Genomic DNA, 12,112 nt, shown 5'->3' on the forward strand with positions numbered 1-12,112 from the left:
AAGGCCGGGGCTTCAACCTCCTGCTCGTGGTGGAAAGGTGTCAGGACTCTCAGGGACTCGCAGATGGTCTGGGGGGGGGAGCTGAGGAGAAGGATCTGCTGAATTTGTCGTCGTTTTGTGTCTTTTCAGATCTTAGACCAGTTTTGTACGGAACCCAAAACCCGTGAAGTCGGCACGTTGTGGAAAAGGTAAATAAAAACAGACTACAATGATTTGCTAATCCTTTTCAACTTATATTCAATTGAATAGACTGCAAAGACTTAACGTTCCAACTGGAAAACTTTATTTTTTTTGCAAGTATTAGCTCATTTGGAATTTGATGCCTGCAACATGTTTCAAAAAAGCTGGCACAAATGGCAAAAAAGACTGAGGAAGTTGAGGAATGCTAAAAAAAAACACTTATTTGGAACATCCCACAGGTGAACAGGGTAATTTGGAAGAGGTGAGTGCCATGATTGGGTATAAAAGCAGCTTCCATGAAATGCTCAGTCATTCACAAACAAGGATGGGGCGAGGGTCACCACTTTGTGAACAAATGTCATTTCTCAACCAGCTATTGCAAGGAATTTAGAAATTTCACCATCTACGGTCCGTAATATCATCAAAAGGTTCGGAGAATCTGGAGAAATCACTGCACGTAAGCAGCAAGGCTGAAAACCAACATCGAATGCCCGTGACCTTCGATCCCTCAGGCGGAACTGCATTAAAAAAACTAACATCATTGTGTAAAGGATATCACCACATGGGCTCAGGAACACTTTAGAAAACCACTGCCAGTAATTACAGTTGGTCGCTGAATCTGTAATGCAAGTTAAAACTCTACTATGCAAAGCGAAAGCCATTTATCAACAACACCCAGAAACACCGCCGACTGCGCTGGGCCCGAGCTCATCTAAGATGGACTGATGCAAAGTGGAAAAGTGTTCTGTGGTCTGACTAGTCCACATTTCAAATTGTTTTTTGGAAACTGTGGATGTTGTGTCCTCCGGAACAAAGAGGAATAGAACCATCCGGATTGTTATAGGCGGAAAGTTCAAAAGCCAGCATCTGTGATGGTATTGGGGTGTATTAGTGCCCAAGGCATGGGTAACTTACACATCTGTGAAGGCACCATTAATGCTGAAAGGTACACAAAGGTTTTGGAGCAACATATGTTGCCGTCCAAGCAATGTTACCATGGACGCCCCTGCTTATTTCAGCAAGACAATGCCAAGCCACGTGTTACAACAGCGTGGCTTCATAGTAAAATAGTGTGGGTACTAGACTGGCCTGCCTGTAGTCCGGACATGTCTCCCATTGAAAATGTGTGCCGCATTATGAAGCCTAAAATACCACAACGGAGACCCCCGGACTCTTGAACAACTTAAGCTGTACATCAAGCAAGAATGGGAAATAATTCCACCTAAAAAGCTTCAAAAATGTGTCACCTCAGTTACCAAACGTTTACTGAGTGTTGTTAAAAGGAAAGGCCATGTAACACAGTGGTGAACATGTCCATGTGCTAACTTTTTTGCAATGTGTTGCTGCCATTAAATTCTAAGTTAATGATTATTTCTCTGTTCGAACATTAAATATCTTGTCTTTGTAGTCTATTCAATTGAGTATAAGTTGAAAAGGATTTGCAAATCATTGTATTCTGTTTTTATTTACCATTTACACAACGTGACAACTTCACTGGTTTTGGGTTTTGTGTGACGGTGGAAAATCACGGATCACCACAATCCTGTGGACCGGGTTTTGGAGTCCAATCCTACCTCATGAAGTCTTTGACGGAAAACATTGCGGAGAACCCCGCAGGTGGTCCACGTCGCGGTATTCAAACTTGTGTTCCGTTTTGCGTTTGCTTTTTTGTGTGTACCGCGAAAAACCACAAAGAGACCCCCGTGGAATAACTAGAAAAATGTTTCACCTGAGACTGCGGGGGGTTTCAGAATTTTTTTTTAGATTTGAAGTGGGCTCAGGAACACTTCAGAAAACCACTGTCAGTAACTACAGTTGGTTGCTACATTAAAACTCTACTATGCAAAGCCAAAGCCATTTATCAACAACACCCGGAAACGCCGGGGATAACGTTCTGGATGTGTGCAAAACCTTTGAGCACCTCTTGCGTAACAAGTATCAACTGACGAAGGCTGCAGTCAGTCAAGCGGAACATTCTGGCCGGGGTCCACACCAAGCAGGGTTGTCGCTACGTCCCACAGCTCATTCACCATCGTCATGTTTTATTCCATGTGACATGCATATGGCTTTCTTACATCAAACGAGACATGTTCTACTTAGTCCCGCGGTCACGTGGCGAGTCCAGTGAGTGGTCTCGCTGCCGAGATGGAAACCCCGAGGAGGGAGGCAGCTTCATTCCCTTTAAAGTTCACCACTGGCCACTGAGAGCCAATTAGTTGCGACTACCGAGTCCGACCTTATTAAGGCAATCATCACAGGAATAAACACTCCTCAAAGACCTGGAACCAGATTTTTTTTTTTTTTTTTTTTTTTTTTTTGCCACATTTTATTATAAAAAATAAGTATAAAAATATAAATATAAAACAATGTGACTCGGCATTCAAGCAGCATGAATCCAGTGTTTGCCTACAACGTACACGTTTTCTGGTTACATGTTTACGCCTACGTGATGAAATGACACCAGTGTGACAAAAGGAACCGCACCGACCATTCACATGGACATTTGCTTGTCAGACAAATAATAGCAAATAGTATATAGAATGTTGAAAAACACTTTTTGTACAGTATTCAATGGAACGGGTGGGGAACGCCGCTCAACCCGACCCCCCCCCAAAAAAAACACAATCCAATGCCATGAAACATTGATAGTATACAATACTGCTATCTCTCTGCTCAAATACAAAACACATTTTCACGCCATTGTTCACAAAAAAAGTCCTAAAAGGCATCTTTACTTATGACCAAAAAACAGTAAAAGTTCCTCCCCCGTCCATACTTGCCAACCTTGAGATCTCCGAATTCGGGAAATTTGGGGGGGGCGGGGTTGAGGTGGGCGGGGTTTGGTGGTAGCGGGGGGTGTATATTGTAGCGTCCCGGAAGAGTTAGTGCTGCAAGGGTTTCTGGGTATTTGTTCTGTTGTGTTACGGTGTGGATGTTCTCCCGAAATGTGTTTGCCATTCTTGTTTGGTGTGCGTCCACAGTGTGGCGCATATTTGTAACAGTGTTAAAGTTGTTTATACGGCCACCCTCAGTGTTACCTGTATGTCTGTTGACCAAGTATGAATGCATTCACTTGTGTGTGTGAAAAAGCCGCATATGCTATGTAACAGGGCCGACACGCTGTTTGTATGGAGGAAAAGCGGACGTGACGACAGGTTGTAGAGGACGCTAAAGGCAGTGCCTTTAAGGCACGCCCCCAATAATGTTGTCCGGGTGGAAATCGGCAGATATTCGGGAGAGTGGTTTCCCCGGGAGATTTTTCGGGAGGGGCACTGAAATTCGGGAGTCTCCCGGGAAAATCGGGGGGTTGAAACCGATACCGATAATTTCCGATATTACATTTTTAAGCATTTATCGGCATCTCTAAAAAAAACAAAAAAAAACCCAACCATTTTGATCCAACTACGCTAGTGGGGAAGTGGAATAATTAGCATTCGGTTGCCAAAAAATCAAAAATGTAAGGCTTGTGATCAAACTAACCAAACAGAACAAGCATTTTGTTGTAAAAAACGTAATCAAGTGTTAAAAACTAGAACATATTGTTGTCCCGATACCAATATTTGTAGAGGACGCTAAAGGCACTGCCTTCGAGGCACGCCCCCAGTATTGTTGTCTGGGTGGAAATCGGGAGAAATTCGGGAGGATAGTTGTCCCGGGAGATTTTCGGGATGGGCACTGAAATTCGGGAGTCTCCCGGGAAAATCGGGCGGTTGAAACCGATACCAAAAATTTCCGATATTACATTTTCAAGCATTTATCGGCAGGCCGATATTATCGGACATCTTTAAAAAAAACAAAAAAAAAAACATTTTGATCCAACTACGCTAGCGGGGAAGTGGAATAATTAGCATTAGGTTGCCAAAAAATAAAAAATGTAAGGCTTGTGATCAAACTAACCAAACAGAACAAGCATTTTGTTGTAAAAAGCGTAATCAAGTGTTAAAAACTAGAACATATTGTTGTCCCGATACCAATATTTGTAGAGGACGCTAAAGGCAGTGCCTTCAAGGCACACCCCCTGTATTGTTGTCTGGGTGGAAATCGGGAGAAATTCGGGAAAATAGTTGTCCCGGGAGATTTTCGGGATGGGCACTGAAATTCGGGAGTCTCCCGGGAAAATTGGGTAGTTGAAACCGATACCGATAATTTCCGATATTACATTTTCAAGCATTTATCGGCAGGCCGATATTATCGGACATCTCTAAAAAAATAAAAAAACAACCATTTTGATCCAACTACGCTAGCGGGGAAGTGGAATAATTGGCATTAGGTTGCCAAAAAATAAAAAATGTAAGGCGTGTGATCAAACTAACCAAACAGAACAAGCATTTAGTTGTAAAAAGCGTAATCAAGTGTTAAAAACTAGAACGTAGTGTTGTCCCGATACCAATATTTGTAGAGGACGCTAAAGGCAGTGCCTTCGAGGCACGCCCCCTGTATTGTTGTCTGGGTGGAAATCGGGAGAAATTCAGGAGAATAGTTGTCCCGGGAGATTTTCGGGAGGGGCACTGAAATTCGGGAGTCTGCAGGGAAAATTGGGCGGTTGAAACCGATACCGATAATTTCCGATATTACATTTTCAAGCATTTATCGGCAGGCCGATATTATCGGACATCTTAAAAAAAACAAAAAAACAACCATTTTGATCCAACTACGCTAGCGGGGAAGTGGAATAATTGGCATTAGGTTGCCAAAAAATAAAAAATGTAAGGCGTGTGATCAAACTAACCAAACAGAACAAGCATTTAGTTGTAAAAAGCGTAATCAAGTGTTAAAAACTAGAACGTAGTGTTGTCCCGATACCAATATTTGTAGAGGACGCTAAAGGCAGTGCCTTCGAGGCACGCCCCCTGTATTGTTGTCTGGGTGGAAATCGGGAGAAATTCGGGAGAATAGTTGTCCCGGGAGATTTTCGGGAGGGGCACTGAAATTCGGGAGTCTCCCGGGAAAATCAGGAGGGTTGGCAAGTATGCCCCCGTCTCCGGCGGATGGTGGCGACCTTCGGAGTCAAACAGACAACTAGCGCGCTAGCTAGCGAACCAGACATGAATGGATAGATAGTTTGATACATAGGTAGTTGATAGCTCGCAGGCTAGTTGGACAAATAGGGGTCTGGCTAGCTCGCTACCAAACAGACCGGGATACCTTCTAGGTCTCTCGGTCTGGGATACCTTCTAGGTCTCTCGGTCTGGGATACCTTCTAGGTATCTCGGTCTGGGATACCTTCTAGGTATCTCGGTCTGGGATACCTTCTAGGTATCTCGGTCTGGGATACCTTCTAGGTATCTCGGTCTGGGATACCTTCTAGGTATCTCGGTCTGGGATACCTTCTCGGTATCTCGGTCTGGGATACCTTCTCGGTATCTCGGTCTGGGATACCTTCTCGGTATCTCGGTCTGGGATACCTTCTAGGTATCTCGGTCTGGGATACCTTCTAGGTATCTCGGTCTGGGATACCTTCTCGGTATCTCGGTCTGGGATACCTTCTCGGTATCTCGGTCTGGGATACCTTCTCGGTATCTCGGTCTGGGATACCTTCTCGGTATCTCGGTCTGGGATACCTTCTCGGTATCTTGGTCTGGGATACCTTCTCGGTATCTCGGTCTGGGATACCTTCTCGGTATCTCGGTCTGGGATACCTTCTAGGTATCTCGGTCTGGGATACCTTCTAGGTATCTCGGTTTGGGATAACTTCTAGGTATCTCGGTCCGGGCTTCTCCCGATGTACATCTCCGCCAGCTTCTTGAACTGCGGCCCCCAGCTGCTGAGGTAATCGTACTCCTGGTCACCCTCAGTGGCGGCGGACTCCAACGAGCTGAGAGATTCCGCCAGCGAGCCGCTTCCCTCGTAGGCGTACGTAGCCAGGGAGTCATAGGGGGGCGCCGTGGGGTCGGAGTCGTTTTCTTGAAGCCTCCCGTTAATGAAGTCTCGGACATCCGCGTTATCCTTTATGGGCGACGTCCTCCGGAAGGAAAAGAGCATTTCGGGTATGATGTCCCGGCGCAGCTTGTTTGCGTCCATCACCTCGGGGTTGCGCAGCGTCCCGATGTCGAAGGCCTGCGTGTCCTCCTCGCCGCCGCCCTCGTCGTTGTAGCTGACGACGTTGTCTCGGACGTCGTCTTTGGAGATGATCAGCGGCTCTTTCTTCCGCTGCCTCCTCAGGGCGGCAAACAACACCACGATCACTGCACAAAAAAAAAAACGAGGAGAGGGAGAGGATGTCGTAAGCTGTGTGCGTGGTAGCGTGTACAGTGGCGTGCGTTGGCGAGCGAAAGTGCAGAGGGAGGAGAACACATTTGCGGCCATTGATACATCTCCAGTGCAGCCCCGGGCGTTCGCCTCCCTTTTATCAAAGATTCAGTGGGAAAGCTTTTTCTTTCTTTTCCCATTGAATGGCACATTGACTGGATGAAAATGCATCGTGGTTGGAGGATACTTTCAATACCCTCTGACTCACAATCCCTTTAAGTGACATTTAAAAAGCAAGCTCCGATTTTTTATTTTTTTTGTCAAGTCCTCTCAGCAGGCGAGGGAGTTGTATACTCGGGCTCCCGCCTGAGTGTTGATTACGGCAGTGTAGCAGTTGGGTCGCACGAGGACGCAAGGCAAGGTGGCTGTTTATAGGACCCCGGTGAGGTTACTTCAACATGGCAAGGGGAGACTGTTTTGGAATTTTTCGTATGCAACAGATACAAAAATAAGGTATTTTTAGGTATTTAATTGAGTACTCAAATAACATCAAATTACAAAGGAGGAAGGGTTTCTCCTATCTACATTGTCACACTAGCAAGAACAGGAATGTTTTGGTTAAACATTGGGCAAGGTTCATACAAAAACTCAAAACCAGTGAAGTTGGCACGTCGTGTAAATCGTAAATAAAAACAGAATACAAAGATTTGCAAATCGTAAACAAGCAGTTAACGTTCGAACTGGAAAACTTCATTTTTTGCAAATATTAGCTCATTTAGAATTTGATGCCTGCAACATGTTTCAAAAAAGCTGGCACAAGTGGCAAAAAAGAACAACATTTCTCAATGAGCTATTGCAAGGAATTTAGGGATTTTACCATCTACGGTGTGTAATATCATCAAAAGGTTCAGAGCATCTGGAGAAATCACTGCAAGGCTGAAAACCAACAAAGCAAAATCCATTTATCAACAACACCCAGAAACACTGCTGGCTTCGCTGGGCCCGAGCTCATCTAAGATGGACTGATTCAAAGTGTAAAAGTGTTCTGTGGTCTGACGAGTTCACATTTCAAATTGTTTTTGGAAACTGTGGACGTTGTGTCCTCCGGACCAAAGAGGAAAAGTACTATCCGGATTGTTAAAGGGGAAAAGCTGAAAAGCCAGCATCTGTGATGGTATGGGGGTGTATTAGTGCCCAAGGCAATTGGTAACTTACACATCTGTGAAGGCACCATTAATGCTGAAAGGTACATACAGGTTTTGGAGCAACATATGTTGCCATCCAAGCAACGTTATCATGGACGCCCCTGCTTATTTCAGCAAGACAATGCCAAGCCACGTGTTACAACAGCTTGGCTTCATAGTAAAAGAGTGCGGGTACTAGACTGGCCTGCCTGTAGTCCAGACCTGTCTCCCATTGAAAATGTGTGGTGCATTATGAAGCGTCAAATACCAGAGACCCCGGACTGTTGAACAACTTAAGCTGTACATCAAGCAAGAATGGGAAATAATTCCACTTGAAAAGCTTCAAAAATTGGTCTCCTCTGTTCCCAAATGTTTACTGAGTGTTGTTAAAAGGAAAGGCCATGTAACACAGTGGTAAAAATGCCCCCGTGCCAACTTTTTTGCAATGTGTTGCTGCCATTAAATTCTAAGTTGATGATTATTTGCAAAAAAAAAATAAAGTTTCTCAGTTCGAACATTACATATCTTGTCTTTGCAGTGTATTCAATTGAATATAAATTGAAAAGGATTAGCAAATCATTGTATTCTGTTTTTATTTACGAATTACACAACGTGCCAACTTCACTGGTTTTGGGTTTTGTAAAATAAACCTGTTTTGAGAGGAACATTTGAGAGGAAACAATTTAGTGATCAACCAACATCACAGCAGTCTTTGTCCTATTCACAGAGGTGGGGCCTTGGAGACATACCTAATGGGCTCCAAAAATGCATAGGCCATAAAAGGTGTCTTAAATCCGAAAAACCAAGGACTGGCAGTTAATGCAAATAAACCACCACGAAATCACATAGACTACAATTGCGGTTTTGGACAATAAATTACTAAAATATGAATTCTGCCATTACAACTCAAAACTTACATATGAGATTTGGTAAGTGCAAAACTTGTCAGATAACAAGAAGGGATCATGGTGGTCAGTATCCCAAGTGCACTCTGGTTGGATTAGACCCGATCCGTTGCCCCTGAATTCTAAAAACCATTGACATTCTCTGGCAGAACAGACATCCAGCAGCCCCCCCAAATTTTTGCTCCTGGACCAAAAACATGGTTCCAAATGCTCGATCTTGTACTCACTGAGCAGAATGATGACACACAGCAAGATGGCCACCAGGGCACCAGTGGTCAGCCCGTCAGAAAAGGGTAGCACCTCGGGGCTGCACGACTGCATGTTGCCGCGGCGGTCACAAGCGCACACGCGAACCAGCAGCGTGCTCGTGCTGCTCTGAATGGGGTAGTCATTGTCCGAGATCACCACGGGCAGGAAGTAGACACTCATCTCCCGCCGGCTGAAACCTCCTCGCCGGGTCAGAATGTTGGCGGTGTTATCTGAAGATAGAAAAAGTAGACTTTGCAATATGGCAGATAATTCCTGACGGTAAATTCGGGTCGTCTTACCTTCTCTGTCATTGATGGTAAAGTTTGGGTTTTGAGGACTTATACTGAAGACGAACTTGTGTCCTACGAGAGGCTCGTCTGTGTCCACAGCACTTATGGTCTGGATCAACTGGAAAAGAAGAGGGGAAAAAAACAAGCATCTGAATGATCTGCAATTAGCTCGTTAAGGGATTTGCTGACAACTCTTGGATGATGCCGCTAAAGTGCTAACAACCTTCTTTCTCTGTCAATGTCAGCCATTTTTTTTTCTGCTTTGGCTTGACTGCCAACTGGTCTGGTGCCCAATGACAGTTTGAAATTGTTCTCCCAACTTCACTTTGTCACTCACAGAGCGAGACGTAGACAATTTGTGTGTTTTAAAGGGGAACATTATCACCAGACCTATGTAAGTGTCAATATATACCTTGATGTTGCAGAAAAAAGACCATTTTTTTTTTAACCGATTTCCGAACTCTAAATGGGTGAATTTTGGCAAATTAAACGCCTTTCTATTATTCGCTCTCATAACAACACGAACAGGGACGGATACAAGTTGCACCAGTGGCCCAAAGATGCGAAAGTGGCAAGAAATTGGACGAAATTTGTTCAAAATACGAGGCTGTGGGGAAAGCCGACGAAATGGTCAGTCGTTTGTTCCGCACACTTTACCGACGAAAGCTATGCTACGACAGAGATGGCAAGAATGTGTGGATATCCTGCGACACTCAAAGCAGATGCATTTCCAACGATAAAGTCAAAGAAATCTGCCGCCAGACCCCCATTGAATCTGCCGGAATGTGTGAGCTATTCAGGGACAAAGGACCTCAGTAGCACGGCAAGCAATGGCGGCAGTTTGTTCCCGCAGACGAGCGAGCTAAACCCCCTGGATGTCTTGGGTCACACCGCGTCTACCGTCCCTTATGCCACCGAAGATGATCAAGAGAAGAATATCGACCCTAGCTTCCCTGGCCTGCTGACATCAACTCCAAAACTGGACAGATCAGCTTTCAGGGAAAGAGAGCGGATGAGGGTATGTCTACAGAATATATTAATTGATGAAAACTTTATTCATTACTCGCGGTTTTACGTAAATTATTATACATAAACTGTGTTTACCAATAATTTAGCTCAAAAACTTTTATTTTTTTCAATCATTCGAGTACATTCGGGTAGTCTTGTGTAATGCAGTATTTTGTATCTATTTAGGTATGGTTAACCTGAGTGCTGAAATCGTGGAAAAATATGTTCTTAGCGCGCCTGAAATGGGCTGTCTGCACTCTCAAAGTGCATGTTGTTGCCAAATGTATTTCATATGCTGTACACCTAGTTCATAGTTATTAGTAATTATCTTATCAGACAGTGTTAAGCCGCTGAAATCCAAGTCTGAATCCGAGCTAATGTCGCTATACCTCATACTCGCCAACCCTCCTGGATTTTCCGGGAGACTCCCGAAATTCAGCGCCTCTCCCGAAAACCTCCCGAAATTCAGGCGGAGCTGGAGGCCACGCCCCCTTCAGCTCCATGCGGACCTGAGTGACGTGTTTTCCTCTACCGTAAAGCAGTTCGTCTGCCGTAAACAGCAATGTTGTGACACTCTTAAACAGGACAATACTGCCATCTAGTGCATTTGATGAAGGCACTTGTGTGCGTGCCACACAGCAATGCATCATCAGAGTCAGCATGGTTCGAAAAATAGTGACAGAGAATAGAAGAAGGATGGACAATTCAACCCTTAACTCAACAATGAGTAGATGAGTGTTATGTGTGTGTATATGTGTAAATAAATGAACACTGAAATTCAAGTATTTCTCTTATTTATATATATATATATATATATATATATATATATATATATATATATATATATATATATATATATATATATATATATACTAAAATAAATATATATTTATAGCTAGAATTCACTGAAAGTCAAGTATTTCTTATATATATATATATATATATATATATATATATATATATATATATATATATAAAATACTTGACTTGGTAAATTCAAGCTGTAAATATACTCCTCCCCTCTTAACCACGCCCCCAACCACGCCCCACGCCCCACGCCCCCGCCCTGCCCCCCACCCCCCACCCCCCACCTCCCGAAATCGGAGGTCTCAAGGTTGGCAAGTATGCTATACCTTGCTGTTCTATCCGCCATGTTTGTTTGTATTGGCATCACTGTGTGACGTCACAGGAAAATGGACGGGTGTATATAACGATGGTTAAAATCAGGCACTTTGAAGCTTTTTTTGGGGATATTGCGTGATGGGTAAAATTTAAAAAAAAACTTCGAAAAATAAAATAAGCCACTGGGAACGGATTTTTAATGGTTTTAACCCTTCTGAAATTATGATAATGTTCCCCATTAATAAGACTGGATCAGCTGTAACGACTCGTAGTTAATGCTACCTACCTGTCCCGCTTTGACGTTCTCGCAGACAAATGTGTCGTAGGACATGGCGAACTCTGGTGCGTTGTCGTTAACGTCCAACACTTTGATGAATACGGGTACGCGGGCGATCTGCCGTGGGTTATCTAGCACAAAATAAGGGCGATAGCCATTGGTTAGAAACGCTAACAAAACATCAGCAAGGAGAAAACCTGGAAGTCGTACTTATTTCAGCAGCCATCACTGAGATATTATGCCATTTGGACATTTCTCTGTCCAAAGCTTTGCGAGTTGTGATAGTGCCGTTCGAAGAATCGATGTTGAACAGCCTCTCGAGGTCTGTATGGCGGTCAATGGAGTATCTGCAAAAGCGCCATGAAATGTAAACAAATATCTTTCCAGTTTCAGTTCCGTCCAAATGATCATTGTACGTACTTGACCGGCTTGTTCTCAACATCAGGGTCCCTGGCCGACACCACGCCCACAAAGCTGCCGGCAGCCGTGTCCTCGTGCACCTCGATGATGTACGGGTTGCGGGTGAAAACGGGCGGCTCATCCACGTTCTCCACCGTCACCTTGACCGTGGCGTAGTCCTTGAACTGCAGGCCTTGGATGTACCTGGCGTCCAAGTACGTGTTCCTCACCTCCACCTTGAACTCGTAGTCCCTCTTGCTTTCGTAATCCAGCGCCTGGAGCCGAGAGGGATCAGCATCAAGAAGGAAT

The 12,112-nt window shown here is 44.3% G+C and overlaps 1 protein-coding gene across 1 annotated transcript in view; it reads right to left on the reverse strand.

Annotated features, from left to right (window-relative positions):
* Window positions 1–476: 476 nt before the first annotated feature.
* Window positions 477–12,112, reverse strand: part of LOC133609490 (cadherin-10-like) — a 91,110-nt gene continuing 79,474 nt past the window's right edge. The window contains 6 exon segments of the mRNA XM_072913521.1: window positions 477–6,365; window positions 8,686–8,937; window positions 9,007–9,115; window positions 11,414–11,609; window positions 11,611–11,751; window positions 11,825–12,078. Coding sequence (XP_072769622.1) covers window positions 5,875–6,365; window positions 8,686–8,937; window positions 9,007–9,115; window positions 11,414–11,609; window positions 11,611–11,751; window positions 11,825–12,078 — 1,443 coding nt within the window. The 3' untranslated portion in view covers window positions 477–5,874.

Source organism: Nerophis lumbriciformis, linkage group LG07, assembly GCF_033978685.3.
Source record: "Nerophis lumbriciformis linkage group LG07, RoL_Nlum_v2.1, whole genome shotgun sequence".
NCBI lineage: Eukaryota > Metazoa > Chordata > Actinopteri > Syngnathiformes > Syngnathidae > Nerophis > Nerophis lumbriciformis.